Source organism: Capra hircus, chromosome 15, assembly GCF_001704415.2.
Source record: "Capra hircus breed San Clemente chromosome 15, ASM170441v1, whole genome shotgun sequence".
In the NCBI taxonomy this organism is placed as follows: domain Eukaryota; kingdom Metazoa; phylum Chordata; class Mammalia; order Artiodactyla; family Bovidae; genus Capra; species Capra hircus.
Window position 1 is genome coordinate 54,567,578 of NC_030822.1, and position 22,144 is coordinate 54,589,721.

The following is a 22,144-nucleotide window of genomic DNA, read 5'->3' on the forward strand; positions in this document are numbered from 1 at the left end:
GAATTTTACTGAAGAATTCCCTTGCCTCGTTACCGACTTGGTTACAGTTGCTTCAGTAATGTAGCTGTTCCTGCCTTTGGGGCCTCAAGGGCTAAAGTGGGACAGTGCTAATATTTTTGATGATGAGGAAATACTTTGCTTTAAAGGAGGCTGGGTGACTGCCGAACTGGGACAGAGGTCACAGTAGGGGGTGACATTAGCAGTTCCTGGGAGGATCGAGGGCAGGTTTTGGGTCAGGCACAAGCACCCCCCGACTTGGGCAACGCTGCATTGGCTTGGAACTGGCTGGCACACTTGCGGTACCCACTGTCTCCTCCCCGGAGGGGGGCACCCGGGAGCCGGCGCGGGAGGAACCCGGCCCACGCGGGAAGGTCGAGCTAGCCGGTGAGGTCATGGTTGCCATGGCTCCGGGCAGTGACGCGCGTCGGCACGTGACGACAGGTTGCCATGGCTCCCGGCCCCGGCGGCGCGGGCGCTCCGCCTCCTGGAGTGACGTCCGCCGCCCCCCCACCTCTTTTCCCGCCCCCCCCCCGCCCCCTCTCCCCCCCCGGCCGGCTCCCCGCGGCCCCGGAGGTTTCACTGCACAACAAGATGGCGGCGGCGGCGGCGAGCGGAGCTGGCGGGGCTGCCGGGGCCGGAGCGGGGGGAGCCGGGCCGGCCGGCCGCCTGCTGCCTCCGCCCGCCCCGGGACCCCCGGCCGCCCCCGCTGCTGTCCCCCCGGCGGCTGGCCCGCCGCGTCCCCCAGCCCCGGCCTCCCGCGGGCCGGTGCCTGCCCGCATCGGCTACTACGAGATCGACCGCACCATCGGCAAGGGCAACTTCGCGGTGGTCAAGCGGGCCACGCACCTCGTCACTAAGGCCAAGGTAGTGGCGCGGCGGGACCGGGCGGCGGCGGGGCTGCGCGGCCCGGGACCGTCCGAGTGTGGCGGGGGAAAGGGAGCCCCGCGACACCGAGGTGGAGGGGTCGGCGCCGCGAGCGGGGCTCGGGAGTGCGTTGGGGACCGGGGAAGCGGGTAGAGGGTTATCGGGCAAGAGTGAGGAGAGGGAGAGCAGGAGGCGGGGGGCACCGGGGGGCCCGGGAGAGGGTAACTGCACAGCAGAGGAGGCGCAGAGCAGCCACCAAGCGCCGGGACCTGGGGAACTAGGGAGCCGGGGATGGGCAGGGGGCTCCCCGGGCTGTACGGAGGGTCGTAGCAGGGGTGATGAGAAAGAAGACATTTGGAACTCTCCCGGAGCCAGGAGACAGTAAGCTAAGAAGCCTTCGAAACCAGAAATTAGGAAATCCTGCGGGAATGAGGGCAGGGGGATAGGAAACGTGGACCAGGAGGATGGGGGAAACAAGGGTGAAACTGACACAGGTGGGCTTTGAGGGGAAGAAGGATGGCTGGGGTCTTGAGGGGGGGTACAAGGTACTGGGAGGTATGAGGGACCTGGTACCTTATGACAGCAGCACCAGTCAGCATTTGGTCTCCCAAGACTGCTAGATGGTGGGAATGAGAGACTGAGGACAGACAAGATTATTGGAGGAGGCGATGAAAAAAATGGGGAAATAAGGAGGAAAAAAATTACTTTGCTTTTCCACAGGAAAGGGGTCAGGGAACAGAGACCCAGGGGTACCCCTGCTTTGTGGTGGCCCTAGGTAATCAGGGGTTAAACAATTTGGGAGAGCTGGATTGCTGGTTATATTTAGTTGTTGGAGGGTCCAGAACCATATAGTTTACAGAACACAGGGTGGGCTGTCAGTGGTGAGGAGGGGGCCTGGAGACTGGGGAGGTGTGTGAAGAATCTGGACACTCTTTGGGCCCTTTGGTTCCCAAGGGATTTGTGGAGCAGTGGTGGTGAAATTGGCAAGGTCAATTAGGAAGCCATATCTTACACGTTTAAAATTTTACCTACAAAATTCGTTTTTGGAGGAAATATGGTTAGTTCTTTCCTGTGGCCTTCTTCATTGGGAGTCTTGGCATCGAAGACACCAGGAGGAACTGCTTGGTTTGGATAGGACTCCCAGAACCCATTTATACTTTAGATTTCTTTCTTTGCTCCATCTCTCACTTGAATGAACACTTTCGGTGAAGTCATTCATTATATTTAAAACTGCAATTTGTGTTTCCCTCAGCTCGATGAAGAACCCTTACAGCTGCTGCTGCTTCCTACCAAAGCCACATCAATTCCCCTCACCTCCTCAGCCCAGTCTTTGGTCCTTGTTTTCGCTTGTATGGCAATCTCTTGTTTTCAGAAGGCAGTGACTTATCTCTGCCGTCTCTCCCTCTCACTACCCGAAGTTCCTTTTTCCCTCTTTTCTGTCAGACTCTAAAGGGCCCTTCTTACCGGGGTTGTGGGGTGGGTGGGTGGCTGTGGAAAATTGATTGGTCAGTTTCACTTCCTCTTGGGGGGGCCCCCTTCAGCCTTTTTTTTTTTCTTTTCAGTTTTTATCAGAGGGCCTCAAGTCTACAGGTCTGAGCTGAATGAGATACCAGAGTCCAAGGTTTCCTGACGCTACCCTCAGACCCTGACACGGAGTAGGCTGAACTAAGACTCTGGTGCATCCCTGCCCCTCCGAGTGTTTCCTATTGTGTTTACAGTTAGCCCAGACAAATTTATGTTTACAAACAGCTCTAATTGTTCCAGCCTCGTTCCTTGTTTTGGTATTTCCTTTTCCACACCCTCCCCCTCCCACCTAAGTAATCACTTGGGCTTCTATGATTATTTTGCTCTGACCTCTGGGGGATGGACTCTGTGAACTTAATTGGCTGCCTGGTTTATGGTATCTATGATTTAAAGAATTCTGTATTGCCCAGCCCTTGGATACACCAAAATAATGATTAAAAAAATCTGGGACAGAGGGTTCAATGTTTTTGTAAATGTAATTGCAAACAGTTGATTCTTGGCTTTATACATAATGGAGACATTTCTATCTTCAGTAGTCAGCAAAGCCGGTGGCTAATTATGGCTGGCCTGCCCGCTTTCTAATTTTCCAGTGTGTGTGTGTGTCTAAGTTTTTCTCTAAGTTGTTGGTATCCTTTAGGACTGCAGCATTTTAAACATCAGCTTGTTTATAAACGGGTGTCACTGTTTATGTTGGTTTTTATCTTTGATCATTTGTGGTCAGCAGTTATGCAATTCCTATGTATGGAAATATTCAAAATCTTGAATGAGGCTGAAACGGCTTGGACAATGAGTTGCATGTGTGACGGGACCACACCAGCACTCATTTGTGTTTCTGTAGCAGTGTGCAATTTCCTAGTTACAGGCACCCTCTCTTTCGCTGCTTAAATTACTCTGCCGACACGCGTGAAGCTTAATTCACAAGGAGTTGTCATGTGCTCTGGGTAAATGATGAACATATTTTGGCCTGCTTCTTGCTTATCTGAATCCACTTTGGAAAGGTTTCTCAGATGCTTGCAGCTCAGATGTGTCTAACAACTGTTGACATACGGTGTGATGGCCTATTAAGGCCAGGGTTGGGTTATATAATGGCGAGGAAGGTGCCTGGGTATTGGCAGCTGCAGAAGCTGCTGTTCAGTTACTCAGGTAGAGAGATTTTCTCCTGTGCACTGCAGCGTCTATCTTACTTCTGCAGTCAGGTAACTTGGGACCAAAGAGAGTCACCTATTTTCACCTATTTTTTTCCCTCTTCTGTTTTCAGAATGTATCTTTTTGTTCATTTGTTTGTTTTGTCTTTTAGAGGTATGTGATTTTTTTTTTTTCTTTATGCTCCCTGTCAGCCACTGAATGGTCTGGGTTTTTCGTATAACCATCAGACTCAGGTAATTCAGGTGATATTTGTGTTGGTTGAAAGAGGTTAGGTAGTAGGTGTTTTCTGAACATTAGAGAAATATTTATGGTCATCTTTTCTTACACACACTACCTCTTCCACAGACTAAGAGGCTAAAGTAAACTTTATTTTTTGACCAAGCTACCATGCTCCGTCCAACAATAAGTGGTAAAGCTGGCCCTTTCCCAAATTTTGTTAACTCTCTAACCTCCTAGATCAGGACCCTGGGATGAATAAAACAAGTAGAGAATGGGAAATATTTTCCTGTTCTGTTGCTGGTGACTTTTGCAGCACGGCATCCATGAGCTCAGACTTAATACTGGCAGCACTGCAGTGGTTACAGCGCCACTGCAGAGCTGTTACCAGGAGAGAATGTGCGTCTGCGACATACTCTGGTCAGCAGCTCACCCTGGCTGTCTTTGTCCCACCTTCTTTGAGTTCCCTTTTGTGGAGGAGCCTCGGTTTGAGATTCTCTGGTCCTCTTCTTTTGGTAGGACACTATGAAATATTTAGAAGATTAAAAAAAAAAAGACTTTCTACTGTCAGTTGTTTATAGTGGGTTGCCTGTGCCTAATTATACCTTCACTGGCTGGATGAATGGGAACAAAGAGTAGGTATATTTTGTATGCATTAAAAAGAAAGTATCCATGACTATAAAAGCCATTGGTCAGACACTTTAAAACTGCATTTTAATAAGTGTACATCACTTGCGTGTTTATTGGTTTGTGGGAAGAACTTGAGCTTTGGATGGGACTGGCTGGGTTTGGATCTTCTGCTACTTTAATGGGCTTCCCTGGTGGCGCAGAGGTTAAAGCGTCTGCCTGCAAGGCGGGAGACCCCGGGTTCCATCCCTGGGTCAGGAAGATCCCCTGGAGAAGGAAATGGCAACCCAGTCCAGTATTCTTGCCTGGAGAATCCCATGGACGGAGGAGCCTGGTAGGTTACAGTAATTTAACCTGTCTGTGCTTAGATTTCTTCATGTATAAAATGAGATGACAATAGTATCAATACTTTGCTCACAAATTAGGGTGTTATGAAGATTAAATAAAATAACATATGTGAAACTTTGAGAAACAAATGAGCCTGGCACCTAGTAGGCATGTGGTAGATGTCATCACCGTCTTCATCATCACCATCAGATACTGTTGGGACAAAGATGAGTAACGTATAGTTCCCTTTGTTTGCTCTTCACCCCTTTTGGAACAGTTCATGAGTGCACGTGTCATTTGTTTTGTGTAGGTAGATGTTATCCTGATGATGTGATTTCAGGGTAAAAAAATAGTTTGCTATTATTTCAGGTGCCTCTTTGAGAGAGTAGATTTAATTCCTGTGGACTTTGGGCTAATTTCATGAAATTGACATTTAAAACATAATTTCCCATTAAATTTTTCAAACACTTCTGAGACTTGTCTAATGAAAACTGTGGCTAATATTGGCTTTTTTTTTTTTTTTTTTTAATTTATTTATTTGGCTGCGTTGGGTCTTAGCTGGGGCATGTGAGTTCTAGTTCCCTGACCAGGGGTCGAACCTGGCTCACCTGCATTGGGAGCTCAGAGTCTTAGCCACTGGACCACCAGGGAAGTCCCTAATATTGGCTTTTATTTGGTTTGCCTTGAATACTCCGGGTGTTTGTATAGCTACACTTTGTCACATTGGTGACAGAGCAGAGTTTGCAGTGTTTTCGCCAGAGAACTCCTAAAATTTCATGGAGAGTGTGAAGAAATATTCCTACAAGCCTAAGGACACATTTGCACTTGGGTGCAGAGTGTGCTGCTTAGAAGGCCAAGGTCAGGATTCTTAACTTTAGATATTACGCAGAGAAAACATTTTGCCCCATGACCCCATTCCAAATACTGATCAGCCAGGACACATTTGTGTGCCTTGCGGTTTAGCGCACTCATTTCCATGAGAAGAACAACTCAAAGCGGGCTAATAGTATTGTTTTTACTCTAAGGATGATACTTGTGCTCGTTAGAAGGCTGAAAACAAGATTCATGAGTAAATAGAAAAGAGAATTATGTAAAAAAGAAATTGAAATTAGAGATGAATATTAGTTACATTGAAGGAGAATAGTTCCATCTCTGGATAATCTAGAAATGACTGTTAAAAGATGACTTACTTCATTTTGATAGAGATTTGTTGAAACTTTGTGAAGAGCTAAGAATGATTTGGACTAGTTTCTCCAGAGTCAGAATACCAGCATTCCACTTTCAGCATCAAAGCTGTTTAACATTTTGACTTTGGTGCCAGCTCCCTAGAAAGTCAGAGATCTGGCTCAAGCCAGAGGTGCCCAGACTAGTTATTTCTGTGCCAGAAGTGCTGTTTTCATTTTCCAGGCATCAGTCTGGCTAATGTTTTCTAGTTCGTGGCATAAAAGAGAACAAAATGGATGCTCTGGAATGAAAAAGATATGCGTTCTTTCTACCAGTGTCTCTGTAAGTCTAAAAAACACCTAAAACCTCTCTGCATAGTAATGGAACTTTTCTGTTATCCATTCATTCATTCAGCAGGTATTTACTGAATGCAAATTTTGTGCCAGGTTCTACTCTGGCTCTTGAATACCCCATGAAAGAGAGAGAAAAAAGCTGTTGCCTTCTTGGAACTTATTTTCTTATGGGAGGAGACAGATGAGAAGCATGTAAACAAATAACTTTATATAGTGACAAATACTATGAAAAAAATAAATGGGCTAGAGAGTGTCTGGGGCAGGATGCTGCTTCAGATTGAGTGTCAGGGAAGGCCTTTCCAGGGTGGTGATATTTGAGCTGATCACGTGAATAATGAGAAAGAGCCAGCTTGGGAAGATTAGGAAGAAGGAATGGCAGGTGCAGTGGCCTTTGGGTAGAAATGAACTTGGTTTGTCTAAAGTTTAGGCCCAAGGTCAGGATGCCTGAGAGCTTAGTCAGTGACAGAAGGGATGGTGAGGAATTGAGATCAGAAGGTTAGATAGGGGCCAGATCATATGGGTCTTACAGGCCATTTTATGGAATTGGGTATGAAATAAGGGATTGACCTCAGGGGATATCAAGGCAGAGCACTGACGTTATCTAACTTATGTCTTAAAAACCTCATTTTGGATATTTTCTGGCTTAGGGTAAAACAGCTTCTCCTGATTCATTTCTTCAGATAGGGGAGGTGTTAAATTTTAACAACTTCTGTTCTTTCACACTATTAAGAGAATGGCATACATTTTACATACAAAGTAAACATGATCAGCTAACAAATAGTTGTCGATTTGGGGAGCACTAAAAAAGATCTTAGAGATGTTCTATTCCAACTCTTTTTTTCAGAGTCTGGAAAGATGAAATTAACAGAATTTAGAATCTCAGACTTTGCTCAGCCAGTAAAGAATCCACCTGCCGTGCAGGAGACACAGGAGATGTGGGTTCAGTCCCTGGTCAGGGAGCTGGGATCCCACATACCTCACAACCAATAGACATAGAAACAGTATTGTAACAAATTCAGTAAAGACTTAACAAATGCAGGAGAAGTAAAAAGAGAGTAAAGAAGCACAGAAAAAGCAATGACCATAAACACAGTCTGCCTTATATAGTTTTCTTTTGCCGCTATATCTAGCTCACACCCAGGGAATATGAGTAATTATACTTTTGCTGTGTTGGGTTGGTCTGGTATGTCTTTGAAGGTACCTTTCTTAGATGGACTCTCTATTTACCAGATCACTACCAGTTTCCAGGGGATGGTGCCATCTTATAACTCATGAAGAGAACTAGTCACCAAGATACATACATTGATGATACAGGTGAGGGCCAAGAGGACCATTTATGTAGAGCTGCCCTTACATGGTTCTAATTTCTGATCCGAAAGCGCTGGCCTGTTCCACATGTGAATGATCTCACCCATCAGGTGAGTCCCTGCCTTCTCCTTCTAACAGTGAGCAGACTGGTCCCTTCTGGTATAATAGTATAGTCATACTGTCTATGGATAACTGATAACATCTAGAGGATGAAAATTAGATACACTCTCATGGACTTTTGTTCCAAGGTAATAAATACTTGTTAAATAAGTGGCTTTGGCAGTGTCTTTGAGAAGCCCTCAATGGTTTTGGATGTATTAGCTTCAAAGAGTTTCTTTTGGATCTATTTAGAGTTAAAAATTCCATCAGCTGAGGACAGAACTGTTGGATGAACTGTGGCATAGTTATGTTAGGAACATATTTCTATTTAGGAGGTATGTGATCCACGGTAGACCAGGAATCTTTAGCCACACTGGTAAGTATTTCATCTCAGAATTTACTGTCTCAGAGACTTAGGAATCAGATTGCAAATACTCAGCCTCGTTTCCCAGAAACTGAAAAGGAAGGAGACTCAAACCCATTGCCTGTTTAAGCTCCACTGTGTAGGCTGGGCTCACTCAGTTGGATACTTTTGGCCAGTTATCTTACACTATATTTAGGTTTTGGTTTGGAATTTCTGAGAAATCCTCAAATTTCTGCCTAGTTTCAGTTAGTTTCAGTCTGTACTTACCAGTAGTATGCTTTACTTCTCCTTGCTCTCTCCAGAAAACTTGAATGCAAAATTTTAGGCTACCTTAGCACGTTTCTTGAGACTGAAGTTTTAGAGAAGAAGATTTTCATTTAATTCATTCCATCCAGCCAGCGAATAAACTTTTGAAAAATTGTTTATCAAAAACTAGGAATGAATGATATATGGCACAAAATTCAAAAAGTGCAGACTTGTATGTAGCGAAGTTGTCTTCCTGCCACCCCAGTGCCTCATGCACACAGTTTTGTTAGTTTTGTGGCTAATATTTATTAAGGGCTTCTCTCGATCAGTCCAAATGCTAGGTGCTCTTTGTTTTCTGGCAGTGTTGCCACATGCTTGAAATTTCTAAAAATCATTTTACTTAAAAATTAAAAGAAGAAAATACCTAACTTTTAGGGCTTGTTAGGAGGCACACACACTGTGATAACTGAATGTCACCTCCATGAGGGCAGGCATTTTAAGTTGCTGTTTGCTGCTGTATGTCCAGTGCCTACTATGATGCTGGTAAATATTCATTTAGGGAATAAATGTAAGGATTTAAAAAAAAGAGATCTGACTTAATTTTTTTAATACTCTTAATGCATCTTTGAGTTTTATTACTGAAATTTTCTATCTCCAGTTAAGATGTTAAAGGAAAGTAATTTTCTACTTTTTTCTCACAAATCTCTAGGTAAAGAGATTTTACCACCTTTCTGGGCAAGTTATTTTTGGCATATTTCAAACTTTCATTATTAATAAGTTCAGTATAATTTCACTAAATCCTGCAATTTAAATTCAAGTCCCTTATTTTGAGGGGAAAGTTCTTTCATACCCAGGCTCCCCGTGGGTTGCCGCCTTGAGAAGGTCCCACGGGTGCAGTCAGTGTAGTCAGCCAGCGCCTTGTTTTTCCTCTTCTGCCTTGGAGCTTTTCTTTGCAGACCCACCTGTCTGTCTTCTACTGCTGGCGTTTCCTGAAGTAACTTCATACTGTTTGCTAGGGTTCCCACTTGTTCTTTATACTAAGTGATCTGATTAAAGCAACTAGTATTTTTCTGTCCCCGGTCCTTAATTTCAGGGAGTTACTTTTATTGGGCCTTACTGTTAATGAATTAATTCAAGTAGTAGTTAAAAAATTTTTTTTATTTATTTTGAATTGAAGGATAATTGCTTCACTATATTGTGTTGGCCTCTGCTGTGCATCACCATTGGGCTTCCCTGATAGCTCAGTTGGTAAAGAATCCACCTGCAATGTAGGAGACCCCGGTTTGTTTCCTGGGTTGGGAAGATCCACTGGAGAAGGGATCAGCTAGTATTCTTGGGCTCCCCTTGTGGCTCAGCTGGTAAAGAATCCGCCTGTAATGTGGGAGACTTGAGTTCGCTCGCTGGTTTGGGAAGATCCCCTGGAGAAGGGAAAGGCTTCCCACTCCATTATTCTGGCCTAGAGAATTCCATGGACTGTATAAGTCCATGGGGTCACAAAGAGTTGGACATGACTGAGCGACTTTCAAAATACATCAGCATGAGTCAGCCATTGGTATATATATGTCCCCTCCCTTTTGAACCTCCCTCCCAGCTCCCATCCCTTCCCATCCCTGTGGGTTGTCACAGAGCCCTGGTTTGAGTTCCCTGAGTCATACGGCAAATTCCCATTCGTTATCTGTTTTATATATGGGAGTGTATCCGCACCTTTATCCCACCCTCCCTTCCTCCCCGCTGCCCGTGTCCATAAGACTTTTCTCTATGTCTGCTTCTCCATGGCTGCCCTGCAGATGGGTTCATCCATAAAGTCTTCCTAGATTCCATATATATGCATTAATATATGATGTTTGTAGTATTTTTTGTGTTATCTATAGGCAAAAAGTAGCAACTACTGATACTAGAAGACAAGAGGATAAATGTTATTCTTTTCGGAGTGGGCAAAGTGTTCAGTTAAAGGAACAGTTGAATGCTTGCAGCTCAGACCTGATAGAGGTGGACTACAAGAGGTCTGGAGTGTAAATTGTCTTATTTCAACCCAATTGCTTATTATTACGGGCTCTCTTCTACCACCTTGCTCTATTTTTTTTCCAGTTATAATTGGGGAAACAGAAGCAGAAGGAAAAAAATCACCCATCATGCTGTCACCCACAGGCAATAGTTATTAATTTTTTGTAGTATATAATTAGGATCATACTGATACTCTATTTTATTCCTCCCCCTTATCATTATAGGTATTTTCTCATCATTCAAAACTATTTGTAAACATCAATTTTGATGGATGTGTACTTTGCCATTGTATCGTTGTGGTCGTTCAGTCTCTCGGTTGTGTCCAACTCTTTTCGACCTCATGGACTACAGCACACCAGGCTTCCCTCTCCTTCACCATCTCCCAGAATTTGCTCAAACTCATGTCTGAGTTGATGATGTCATCCAACCATCTCATCCTCTGTCGCTCCCTTCTCCTCCTGCTCTCAATCTTTCCCAGCATCAGGGTCTTTTCCCGTGAGTCGGCTCTTTGCATCAAGTGGCCAAAGTATTGGAGCTTCTTCAGCTTCAGCATCAGTCCTTCCAGTGAGTCTTCTCTAGTACCACAGTTTGAAAGCATCAGTTCTTCAGTGCTCAGCCTTCTTTGTGGTCCAGTTCCCACATCCGTACATGACTACTGGAAAAACCACAGCTTTGACTAGAAGGACCTTTGTATACGGACCTTTGCCATTGTACGATCGCTGTTATTTTTTGACCTTTTTCATGTTTTAAGGTTCTTCCCAGTTTTTCACTGTTAGAAATTTGCTGTGGTGACCATTTTTGGGTATGAATCTTTGATGCATTTCTGCTTTTTGCTCAAGATAGATTGTTGGATGTGAAATTATTGGTGAGAGAATACACATGCTTTTAAGACACCTGATATATATATTGGCACATTGCTTTCCAGAAAGGCTGAGCCAGGGTTAGCCCACCAGAAGTTTTTTTTTCTTTATTGTCTCCTCTTCTGCGTTTGTTTTCTTGGAAGGCAGGGCTGTTACTCCCTGCTGCACCTGTAAACCTTGGGTGATAGATGTGGAACCCACTAAAAGAGGGCTGGAGCTACTGCCTGGTCGTTGTTCTGAACCAGACCTGGCTGAGGAAGGAAAAAAGTGTGACTCTAATCTTTTAAGTTGTTTTTTGTGAATCATCATTCTCTCCTGATCTTTCACAAAGAGGTATAAACTTAAATTGGAGGAGCTGTTGAAGGCAAGAAGAAAGGTTGATGAGAAAAAGATTCTGATTACCTGAACCTTTGATTTTTAAATAACTTTTTTGGTAGACCTGAGGGAGAATTTCTGAGATTGATGAAAATTGTAAATTGCTCCTCTTTTTTTTTTAATGGTAAGAAGCTGATAAAGGAAATTATAAAGGAAATAATTATGTGAATAAATGTGGTGATGCACCAGTCTTATTATGTCTGGATTTGTTGTACTTACTGTATTTTATGTGTTATTTAAGAGGTTTTCAATGGTAATTGGGCCATATGGACTATTGTTCTTACAGTGTTTGGGTTTACCCACTGCTGTATTTTGGGCATCTGACAATATGCCCTTTTATTTCCAATAGAAGGCCTTTAATACAATAAGTTTGGGTTATGATTTTCTTAATTAGGGGAAAGGAATGAAGCAGAGAAGTCAGAAATAATGATACCTATATACTTTTAATATTTTATTTTAATTTAAAATATAAATATGCATTAAACCACTAGTCTTTTTAAAAAAGTGTTCTATGGAAAATTTCAAATGTAAGCAAAAGTAAAAAGAATCATATGATGAACCCCTCATTAACCTACCACCCACTAAAAGCAGTTAATCACCTCATGGTCAGTCTTTCGCACATATCACTTCCAGCCTCTCTTTTCTCCCTAGTTTATTTTGAAGCAATTCCCAGAATCTTATTTCATCTGTAAATGTTTTGGCATGTGTCTCTAAATAGAAGAGGATTCTTTTTCAAAAAAACATAACCCCAGTACTATCATCCTACCTAAAACAATTAACGATAATTCTCTGATGTCATTAAGTATCAAATTAGTGTTAAAATTTCTCTGATTGTCATATATATACAATAGCAACCCACTCCAGTATTCTTGCCTGGAAAATCTCATGGACAGAGGAACCTGGTTAGGCTATAGTCCATGGGGTTGCAAAGAGTCGGACACGACTGAGCGACTTTACTATATACACACACGTTTAGTTTTTTTTCTTTGTTAACAGTACTTGTTTATTTGAATCAGGGTCTAAATAAAGTCCATACTTTATAATTGATTGATGTCCCTTAAGTTTTATATTTTTAAAAAGAATTATTTATTTTACTTTATAGATTTCCCCTCTTTTATTTTTGCAGTTTGTCTAAGAAACATGTTTGCTAATCTTTTGCGTAGGCCTTTCTCTGTATATTGATATCTTGATTAGAGTTCTGCCATCTTATTTGTGTTAAACATATCCATAGTTCATCATTTATGATTTCCAGTTTTGTTTTGCTTGTTAAAAGCAATTTAAAGGCATTTTGTGAAGCATTTTGGACATATACTCTTTCTTGAGTTTTTGATTCTCTCTCCCTCTTGTCCCCATCTTTTACATTTGTTGCACTTAAAAAAAACAAGGTAATGCTCAAAATCCTTCAAGCTAGGCTTTGACAGTACGTGAACTGAGAACTTCCGGATGTACGAGCTGGATTTAGAAAGGGCAGAGGAACCAGAGATCAAATTGCCAAGATCTGTTGGCTCATAGAAAAGGCAAGAGAGTTCCAGAAAAACATCTGCTTCTGCTTCATTGACTATTCTGCTAAAGCCTATGACTATGTGGATCACAACAAACTGGAAAATTCTTAAAGAGATGGGAATACCAGAGCATCTTACCTGCCTTTTGAGAAACCTGTATGCAGCTCAAGAAGCAACAACTAGACATGGAACAATGGACTGGTTCAAAATTGGGAAAGGAGTACATCAAGGCTGTGTATCTTCTATTTAACTTCTATGTGGAGTACATAGTGTGAATTGCCGGGCTGGATGAATCACAACCTGGAATCAAGATTGCCAGGAGGAATGTCAACAGCTTCAGATATGCAGATGACACCACTCTAATGACAGAAAGTGAAAAGGAACTAAAGAGCCTCTTGATGAATGTGAAAGAGGAGAATGAAAAAGCTGGCTTAAAACTCAACATTCAAAAAACAAAGATCATGGCATCCGGTCCTATCACTTCATGACTAAGAAATGGGGAAACAGTGGAAAAAGTGACAGACTTTATTTTCTGAACTCCAAAATCTCTGCAGATGGTGACTGCAGCCATGAAATTAAAAGATGCTTTCTCCTTGGAAGAAAAGCTATGACAAACCTAGACAGTGTATTAAAAAGCAGAGACATCACTTTACTGATAAGGGACCAGGTAGTCAAAGCTATGGTTTTTCCAGTAGTCATGTACAGATGTGGGAGTTGAACCATAAAGAAGGCTGAGTGTTGAAGAATTGATGCTTTTGAACTGTGGTGCTGGAGAAGACTCGTGAGAGTCCCTTGGACAGCAAGGAGATCAAACCAGTCAATCCTAAAGGGATTCAACCCTGAATATTCATTGAAAGGATTGATGCTGAAGCTCTAGTACTTTGGCCACCTGATGTAAAGAGCTGATTTATTGGAAAAGACCGTGATGCTGGGGAAGATTGAGAACAGAAGGAAGCGACAGAGGATGAGATGGTTGGATGGCATCATCAACTTAATGGAGTTAGAGCAAACTCCGAGAGACAGTGAAGGGCAGGGAAGCCTGCTGTGTTGTAGTCCGTGGAGTTGCAAAGAGTTGGACATGACTTAGCAACTGAACATCCATGCATCCACATGTAATGTGACTTTACCAAGTCATTTTAAACATTCAGCCTAATTTTCAAAGAAGCATGTCTTTCTTTTCTCCTGGGTTTCTCATCAGTTTATATAGCTAATTAAATTGCATAGCTGTAATAACAAGAGCAACTGGTATAAATAGATTTGGGAAAAAAACAATTAATTCTTGGTAAGCATGCAACTTAATGGATGGGAGCAGGAAAAATATCCAGGATTAGAATGAGTGGCTATTAATTTGAGTCTGGTTTGCATTGCTGGGGCTTGTTATTTTACAGAGGGAAGGGGAAGCATCAGTAATTTTTTTCAGGTTGGTTGAGAGATGGTGCTGGGTTAAGAGAGCTTCTATACAAATTTTATAATTATAAATGAGCCAAATTGTTAGAAATCTGAGGACAAGATATTTTATAGAATCTTTTATTTATAGTGTATTCTGCAGCATGGTATTTTTGTCCACTTGTGTTAAGAGTTTGCATAAACTGGACTGAATTTGACTATGGGCCAGCGATGTTAAAAATTTGGTGAGGAAACAGCCAAAACTTTGTCGTTTGAAAGCTTTGTATCTGTTCGCTGCCAGTGTAGTGTTCCATGGAACAAGCTGACATTTTCATGTAGTCGGTTGTTTTCTGTTCCTGGCGAGAGAAATCTTGGTTCATGTACCACGGGAACAAGATTGTTATTGTGGAAGGCAGGCTCAGAGCTGTTTCTTGTTAGGATTAGTTGGGCACCTGCAGGATTTCTTCTTTCTTTCTGCTTCCTGCCTCCTGTTGTCCTTTCCGTCAGAATGTTTTAATGTTGCATAAGCAATGTTCTGACAATAGATGATTTTTTTTTTTTGGTAGCTCATTTTTCTTTTTTTAAACCCTTGAAATAATGTTTTTAGTGATGGTATGTTCTTGGCTTACTTTCAATTTCTACATCAACAGTGATATTGTTATTCTTGTCAAATGGGGCAGTTGTATTCCAGCAATGATCTTTGTGTCCAAGTCAGCTGCAGAGAGACCCTGTTCATTATACCTAAATATCTTATATGTGTATAGTAATTCGGGGAGGTAAGTCAATTTTCAGATGATACTTTTGGATCTCTGTATAGGATTTTACTGCCCCTCTGCCCGCCCCCCGCCCCCGAATAAAACTTGTTTGAAGCATTGTTACTCACTAACCTCTTTGACATATGCAGAAGAGTGGCCGGTGATTTCAGCCTCTCGTGCCTCTTCTGATCTCATTTTCCTTCTTCCTTTTCAGCCAGCAGCTGCATCCCGTGCCCTGCTCTAATTGAGCTCCTAGTAAAAGGGGCACTGTTATACTGAGTCACAACCTCTTCTATCAGTGGCTGTTAGATTTTTTTAGGCCAAGAACCCATTTTGGAGTCACATTAAAATTTGAAAACAACATTTCAGTTGTGTGACCTAACCTCTTCCTTTCCTTATGCTAGTAGCAGCATTTTCTGCTTTTCTGACTCTTCGGGGGAACCTTTTTGGCCAATCAGTTGCAGTAAGGAAGCTGCCCATTGCTGCGGGAGTCAGCCCACGTATTTCCAGTTTCAGTTTTTACTAGCCTGGCAGTTTTCTTTCGGCACATCACTTAACCTCATGGGGCTTCCACTTTCTTTTTAATGTATCTATGTTTTCTATGGCTTTATTGAGATTCACATGCTGTACAGTTCACCCAGTTCATTGCTTTTAGCCTATTCACAAAGTTGTGTAACCATCATCACAAGCCATTTTAGAACATGTTCATTCCCCTTAGAAGAAGCAGCCACCCATTAGCAGTCACTGTTCATGTCTTCAACCTCTCTCCCCGTGCTCTAATCAATCACTAATCAGTTTCTATAGATTTTCCCATTCTGGACATGTCATATAAATAGAATCTTATCACATATGGCCTTTTGTGTCTAGCTGCTTTCATATAACATGTCTTCAAGTTTCATCTATGTTGTAGCATATGGCAGAATTTCCTTCCTTTCTATGGCTGAATGATATTCCATTGTACAAATATATTGCATTCTGTACATTCATGAATTGATGACATTTGCATTTTTCCACTTTTTGACTAATATGAACAGTGCTGTTATGAACATCTGTGTACAAATTTTTGTGTGGACATATGTTTTCATTTCTCTTGGACATATACTTTGGACATATATGCCCAAGAAGTGGAATTTCTGCATCATAAACATTCCATGTTTATCTTTTTGAGGAATTGCCAAACTGTTTTCTAAAATGGGTGCACCATTTTGCATTCCTAGTAGGAGTGTATGAAGCTTCCAGTTTTTCCACATGCATACTGAAACTTGTTATTTTCTTTCTTTTTGATCTAATCATCCACTGTGAAGTGGTTGCTCCTTGTGGTTTTTGATTTGCATTTCTCTTGTGACTCCTAGTGTTGGGCATCTTTTTATGTGCTGAGTGACCATTTGTAGATCTTTGAAGGGTCTGTTTAGATTCCTTGCCCATCTTTTAGTTGGGTTATTTGTCTTTTTATTGTTGAGTTGTAAGACGTCTGTATATTTTGGATACAAGTCCTTTATCAGATACATGACGTGCAGATATCCTTTCCCATCTCGTAGGTTGTCTTTTCACTTTCCTGATGGTTTTGTTTGCGGCCCAAAAGTTTAAAATTCTGATGTTCTTGTTTCTTTATTTGTAAAGTTATTCTAACTCTGAAATTGTGTGTTCTATTATGAATGTGTTTGTGTTCATTCTGAACCATTTTCTCACTTTGGTATGGTACTCTCTTTTTTCTTTTTCCGGTTTCAGGGCATGTGGGATCTTAGTTCCCTGACGAGGGATAGCCATGCCCCCTGCAGTAGACGCACAGAGTCTTACCCACTGGGCCTCCAGGGAAGTCCCAGCCTCAGAGTCTCTTAAAAAAAATCTTTGTATCTCTCTGATATACGTGCCTTATGAAATAATCAGACTCTACCCAAAATGTATAATGTCTAAAGTGAACATTCCTTCTCTCTAGAGAGAACACTGTTCACATTTTATAACCAGATTTTTTCTATTCATATATTAGAATTTTATGTTTTTCATTGAAAAGGGATCATGCCGCATACTCTGCTGCTTATTTTTAATTTTTACTTAGTGTTGCAGTTTTATTGAGATTTAAAGGACATGCATTGCTGTGTAAATTTAAGGTAAACAGCATAATTGATTTACATACCTAGTGAAATGATTACCACAATGAGTTTAGTGAACATCCATCATCTCATATAGATTTAAAAAGTTAAAGAAAAATAAAGTTAAGGAACTGGAAACATTTTTTTCCTTGTGAAATCCTTTCTCTTAGGATATTGTTGTTCAGTCGTAAATTGTGTCCAACACTTTGTGACCCCATGAACTGCAGCACGTTAGGCTTCCTTGTCCTTCACTATCTCCCAGAGTTCGCTTGAACTCATGTCCGTTGAGTCAGTGATGCCATCCAACCATCTCATTGTCTGCTGCCCCCTTCTCTTCCCACTCTCAAATTTCCCCAGCATCAGGGTCTTTTCCAGTGAGTAAGCTTTTCACATCAGGTGGCCAAAGTATTAGAGCTTCAGCTTCAGCACCAGTCCTTCCAGTGAATTTTCAGGGTTGATTTCTTTTAGGATTGACTGGTTTGATCTCCTTGCTGTCCAAGGGGCTCTCAAGAGTGTTCTCCAACACCACAGTTCAAAAGCATCAATTCTTCAGTGCTCAGCCTTCTTGATAGTCCCACTCTCGAATCCATATATGACTACTGGAGAAACTGTAGCTTTGACTATACGGACCTTTGTTGGCAAAGTGATGTCTCTGCTTTTTTGTCATAGCTATCCTTCCAAATATCCGTTGGATCATAGAAAAAGCAAGAGAGTTCCAGAAAAACATTTATTTCTGCTTTATTGATTGCGCCAAAGCCTTTGTAGATCACAGCAAACTGTGGAAAATTCTGAAAGAGATGGGAATACCAGACCACCCTACCTGCCTCCTGAGAAATCTGTATGCAGGTCAAGAAGCAACAGTTAGAACCGGATATGGAACAACAGACTGGTTCCAAATTGAGAAAGGAGTATGTCAAGGCTGTATATTGTCACCCTGCTTATTTAACTTATATGCAGAGTACATCATTCAAAATGCTGCGCTGAATGAAGCACAAGCTGGAATCAAGATTGTTAGGAGAAATATCAATCACCTCAGATATGCAGATGACACCGCCCTTATGGCAGAAAGTGATGAGGAACTGAAGAGCCTCTTGATGAAAGTGAAAGAGAAGAGTGAAAAAACTGGCTTAAAGCTCAACATTCAAAAAACTAAGATCATGGCATCCTGTCCCATCACTCCATGGCAAATAGATGGGGAAACAATGGAAACAGTGAGAGACTTTATTTTCTTGGGCTCCAAAATCACTGCATATGTTGACTGCAGCCATGAAATTAAAAGACACTTGCTCCTTGGAAGAAAAGCTATCACCAACCTAGATAGCATATTAGAAAGCATTGGCATTACTGTGCCAGCCAAGGTCCGTCTAGTCAAGGCTATGGTTTTTCCAGTAGTCAGGTATGGATGTGAGAGTTGGACTATAAAGAAAGCTGAGCACCAAAGAATTGATGCTTTTGAACTGTTGGTTCTAGAGAAGACTCTTGAGAGTCCTTTGTACTGCAAGGAGATCAAACCAGTCCATCCTAAAGGAAATCAGTCCTGAATATTCTTTGGAAGGACTGATGCTGAAGCTGACACTCCAGTACTTTGGCCACCTAATGCGAAGAACTGACTCATTTGAAAAGACCCTGATGCTGGGAAAGATTGAAGGCAGGAGGAGAAGGAGATGACAGAGGATGAGATAGTTGGATGGCATCACCGACTCGATGGACATGGGTTCGAATAAGCTCTGGGAGTTGGTGATGGACAGGGAAGAATGGTGTGCTGCAGTCCATGGGGTCTCAGAGTCAGACATGACTGACTGAACTGATTCTTCCAAGGAGCAAGTATCTTTTAATTTTGTGGCTGCAGTCACTGTCTGCAGTGATTTTGGAGCCCAAGAAAATGAAATCTGCCACTGTTTCCACATTTTCCCCGTCTATTTGCCATGAAATGATAGGACTGGATACCATGATCTTCATTTCTTAAATGTTGATTTTTAAGCCAACTTTTTCAGTCTCGTCTTTTGCCTTCATCTAGTTGCTCTTCAAATTCTACCATTAGAGTGGCGGTATCTGCATATCTGAGGTTGTTAAAATTTCTCCTGGCTGTCTTGATTCCAGCTTGTGATTCATCCAGCCCAGCGTTTTGCACAATGTGGTCTGCATAGAAGTTAAATATGCAGGGTGACAGTAGACAGCCTTGATGTGCTCCTTTCCCAGTTTTGAACCAGTCCATTGTTTCGTGTCCATTTCTAACTGTTGCTTCTTGTCCTTCATACAGGTTCTCAGGAGGCAGATAAGGTGGTCTGGTATTCCCATCTCATTAAGAATATTCCACAGTTTGCTGTGATCCACACAAAGGCTTTAGCGTAGTCAATGAAGCAGAAGTAGATGTTTTTTTGAAATTCCCGTGGTTTTTCTATGATTCAGCATATGTTGGCAATTTGATCTCTGATTCCTCTGCCGTTTCTAAATCCAGCTTGTACATCTGAAAGTTCTTGGTTTATTTACCAGTGATGCTTAGCTTGAAGGACTTTGAGCATTACTTTGCTAGCATGTGAAAGGAGTGCAACTGTAAGGTAGTTTGAGCATTCTTTGGCATTGCCTTTCTTTGGGATTGGAATGAAAACTGACCTTTTCCAGTCCTGTGGCCACTGCTTAGTTTTCCAAATTTGCTGGTATAATGAGTGCAGCACTTTGACAGCATCATCTTTTAGGATTTGAAATAGCTCAGCTGGAATTCCATCACCTCCACTGGATTTGTTTGTAGTAATGCTTCCTAAGGCTTATTTAAGATATACTCTCTTAATAGCTTTCATATGTAACGTATAGCGGTGTTAGTTATATTTATCATGTTTTACATTACATCCATAGTACTTACTTATCTTGTACTTGAAGTAGCTTTTGACTTCCTTCATCCAGTTCCTCCTCTCCCTACCCCTGCCTCTGCTAATCACAAGTCTGATGTCTTTTTCTGTGAGTTTGTTTTTGAAGTATTAATATAATTGACCTACAATACCATGTTAATTCTTGTTCTACAGCATAGTGACTCATTATTACTATAGTATTAAAATGATCACCGTAAGTGTAGGTAAGATCTGTCACCATACAAAAGGTATTACATAATTATTGACAGACAGTATTTCCCACGCTGTACGTTACATACTCTTGACTCATTTATTTTGCAGCAGAAGCTTGTACCTCTTGATCTCCTTCACCTATTTGTCTTCTTGCCTTACTCCTTTATCTCTCTGGCAACCACCTATTTGTTCTCTGTATCTATGAGTCTGTTTCTGTTTTGTTATGTTTATTTGTTTTAGGTTTTAGATTCCATGCATAAGTGAAATCATATAGTACTTATCTTTCTCTGTCTTATTTCACTTGGCATAATACCTTCTGATCTATCCATGTTGTAAACAGCAGTATTTCCTTCTTTGCTTTAGCTGAATAATAATATTCCTATATATATATATATATATATATATATATACACACACACACACACTGTGTCTTTTTCCACTCATCTGTTGATGGACACTTAGGTTGCTTCTATATCTTGGCTATTATAAATAATGCTGCAGTGAACAGAAAGGTGCCTGTATCTTTTCTAACTAGTGGTTTTGTTTTCTTTGGATAAATAAGTACCCAGAAGTGGAATTGCCAGATCATATGGTAGAGTTCTCTCTCAATTTTTTTGAGAAATCTCCATACTATTTTTCATAGTGACTGTATCATTTATGTCCCCATAAACAGCTGATGAGGATTCCCTTTTCTTCCCGTCCCCATCAGCACTTGTTATTAATATTTTTTGTTTTTTTGTTGTGCCACTTTGACAGGTGTGAAGTGAAATCTCACTGAGATTTTGTTTTTCATTTCTGTGATGATAAGTGACATTGAGCATCTTCTCATGTACCTGTTGGCCGTCTGTATGTCTCTTTTGGAAAAATTTCTATGCAGGTCCTCTGCGCATTTTTAAATTGGGTTGTTTGTTTTGTTTCTGTTGCTCTGTATGAGTTTTTGTATATTTTGGATATTAACCCCTTATTGAATATGTCGTTTGCCTGAAAACACATATTCAAAAAATATTGCTGGGACTGATGTCAGAGCATGTACTGCCTGTGTTTTCATACCTTGGATTTTCTGTCTTTTACATTGCAGTGTAGTTCATTTACCGGTAGTGTTAGTTTCAGGTATATAGCAGAGGGATTTAGTAATGTATGTATTTATCCTTTTTCGGATTCTTTTCCATTATAGGTTATTACAGACTACTGACTATAGTTCCCTGTGCTGTACAGCATGTCTTTGTTGTTTATTTTATATATAGTGGTTTTGCTACTCACTTTTTAAGTTAATATCTCCCTCATCTTGTCATGTCAGTGCATTTTGTCCTAGGCACAATCTTTTTTAATGGCGGCAGAGTGTTCCATTTTATGGATGTACTATATTTAAGTAGTATCCTATTGATAGGTTTAGGGTTGTTTCCAGCTTTTTTTTTTAATATAAATTATATGTCACTTAACAGTTTCTGCACATTTATAGTTGTGTATGTGTACTAGTGTTTCTTTTCTATTCCATTTGTTTGGATTATTTATTTTCCAGAAGACTCATATCTCAGATTTAGTTTAGTTTTTAAAAATCAAGAGTTTTATACTAGAGTAAACTTCCCAAAAGTTGTGTGTTCTTTTCCATTATGATATATACAACGTTAGAAACTAAGTTCTTCATTTTCTCAGTAATTTAATAGAATAAGTCACTAGAGGTGGAGTGCCCAAGTCAAAGTATGAGTGCTTAAAATTTTACTAGTGTTGCCAAATTGCCCTCCAAGAAAGGCCAAGCTAATTCACTCAGTGGAGAGTATGTATGAAGTGCTTCTTCTATCCTCTTTAAACCCTGGCAACCAGCCATTTTTTAGGGAGTGAGTCTAACAGGTAAGAAAATGTCATCTTACTTTGTAA

General features: G+C 41.3%; 1 protein-coding gene across 4 annotated transcripts in view; it reads left to right on the plus strand.

Moving 5' to 3' along the window:
- Positions 592-22,144, plus strand: part of SIK3 (SIK family kinase 3) — a 264,167-nt gene continuing 242,614 nt past the window's right edge. For all 4 annotated transcript variants that reach the window (XM_018059745.1, XM_018059747.1, XM_018059746.1 and 1 more), the window contains exon 1: positions 592-864. In XM_018059745.1, coding sequence (XP_017915234.1) covers positions 592-864 — 273 coding nt within the window. The remainder of the gene's footprint in view (positions 865-22,144) is intronic.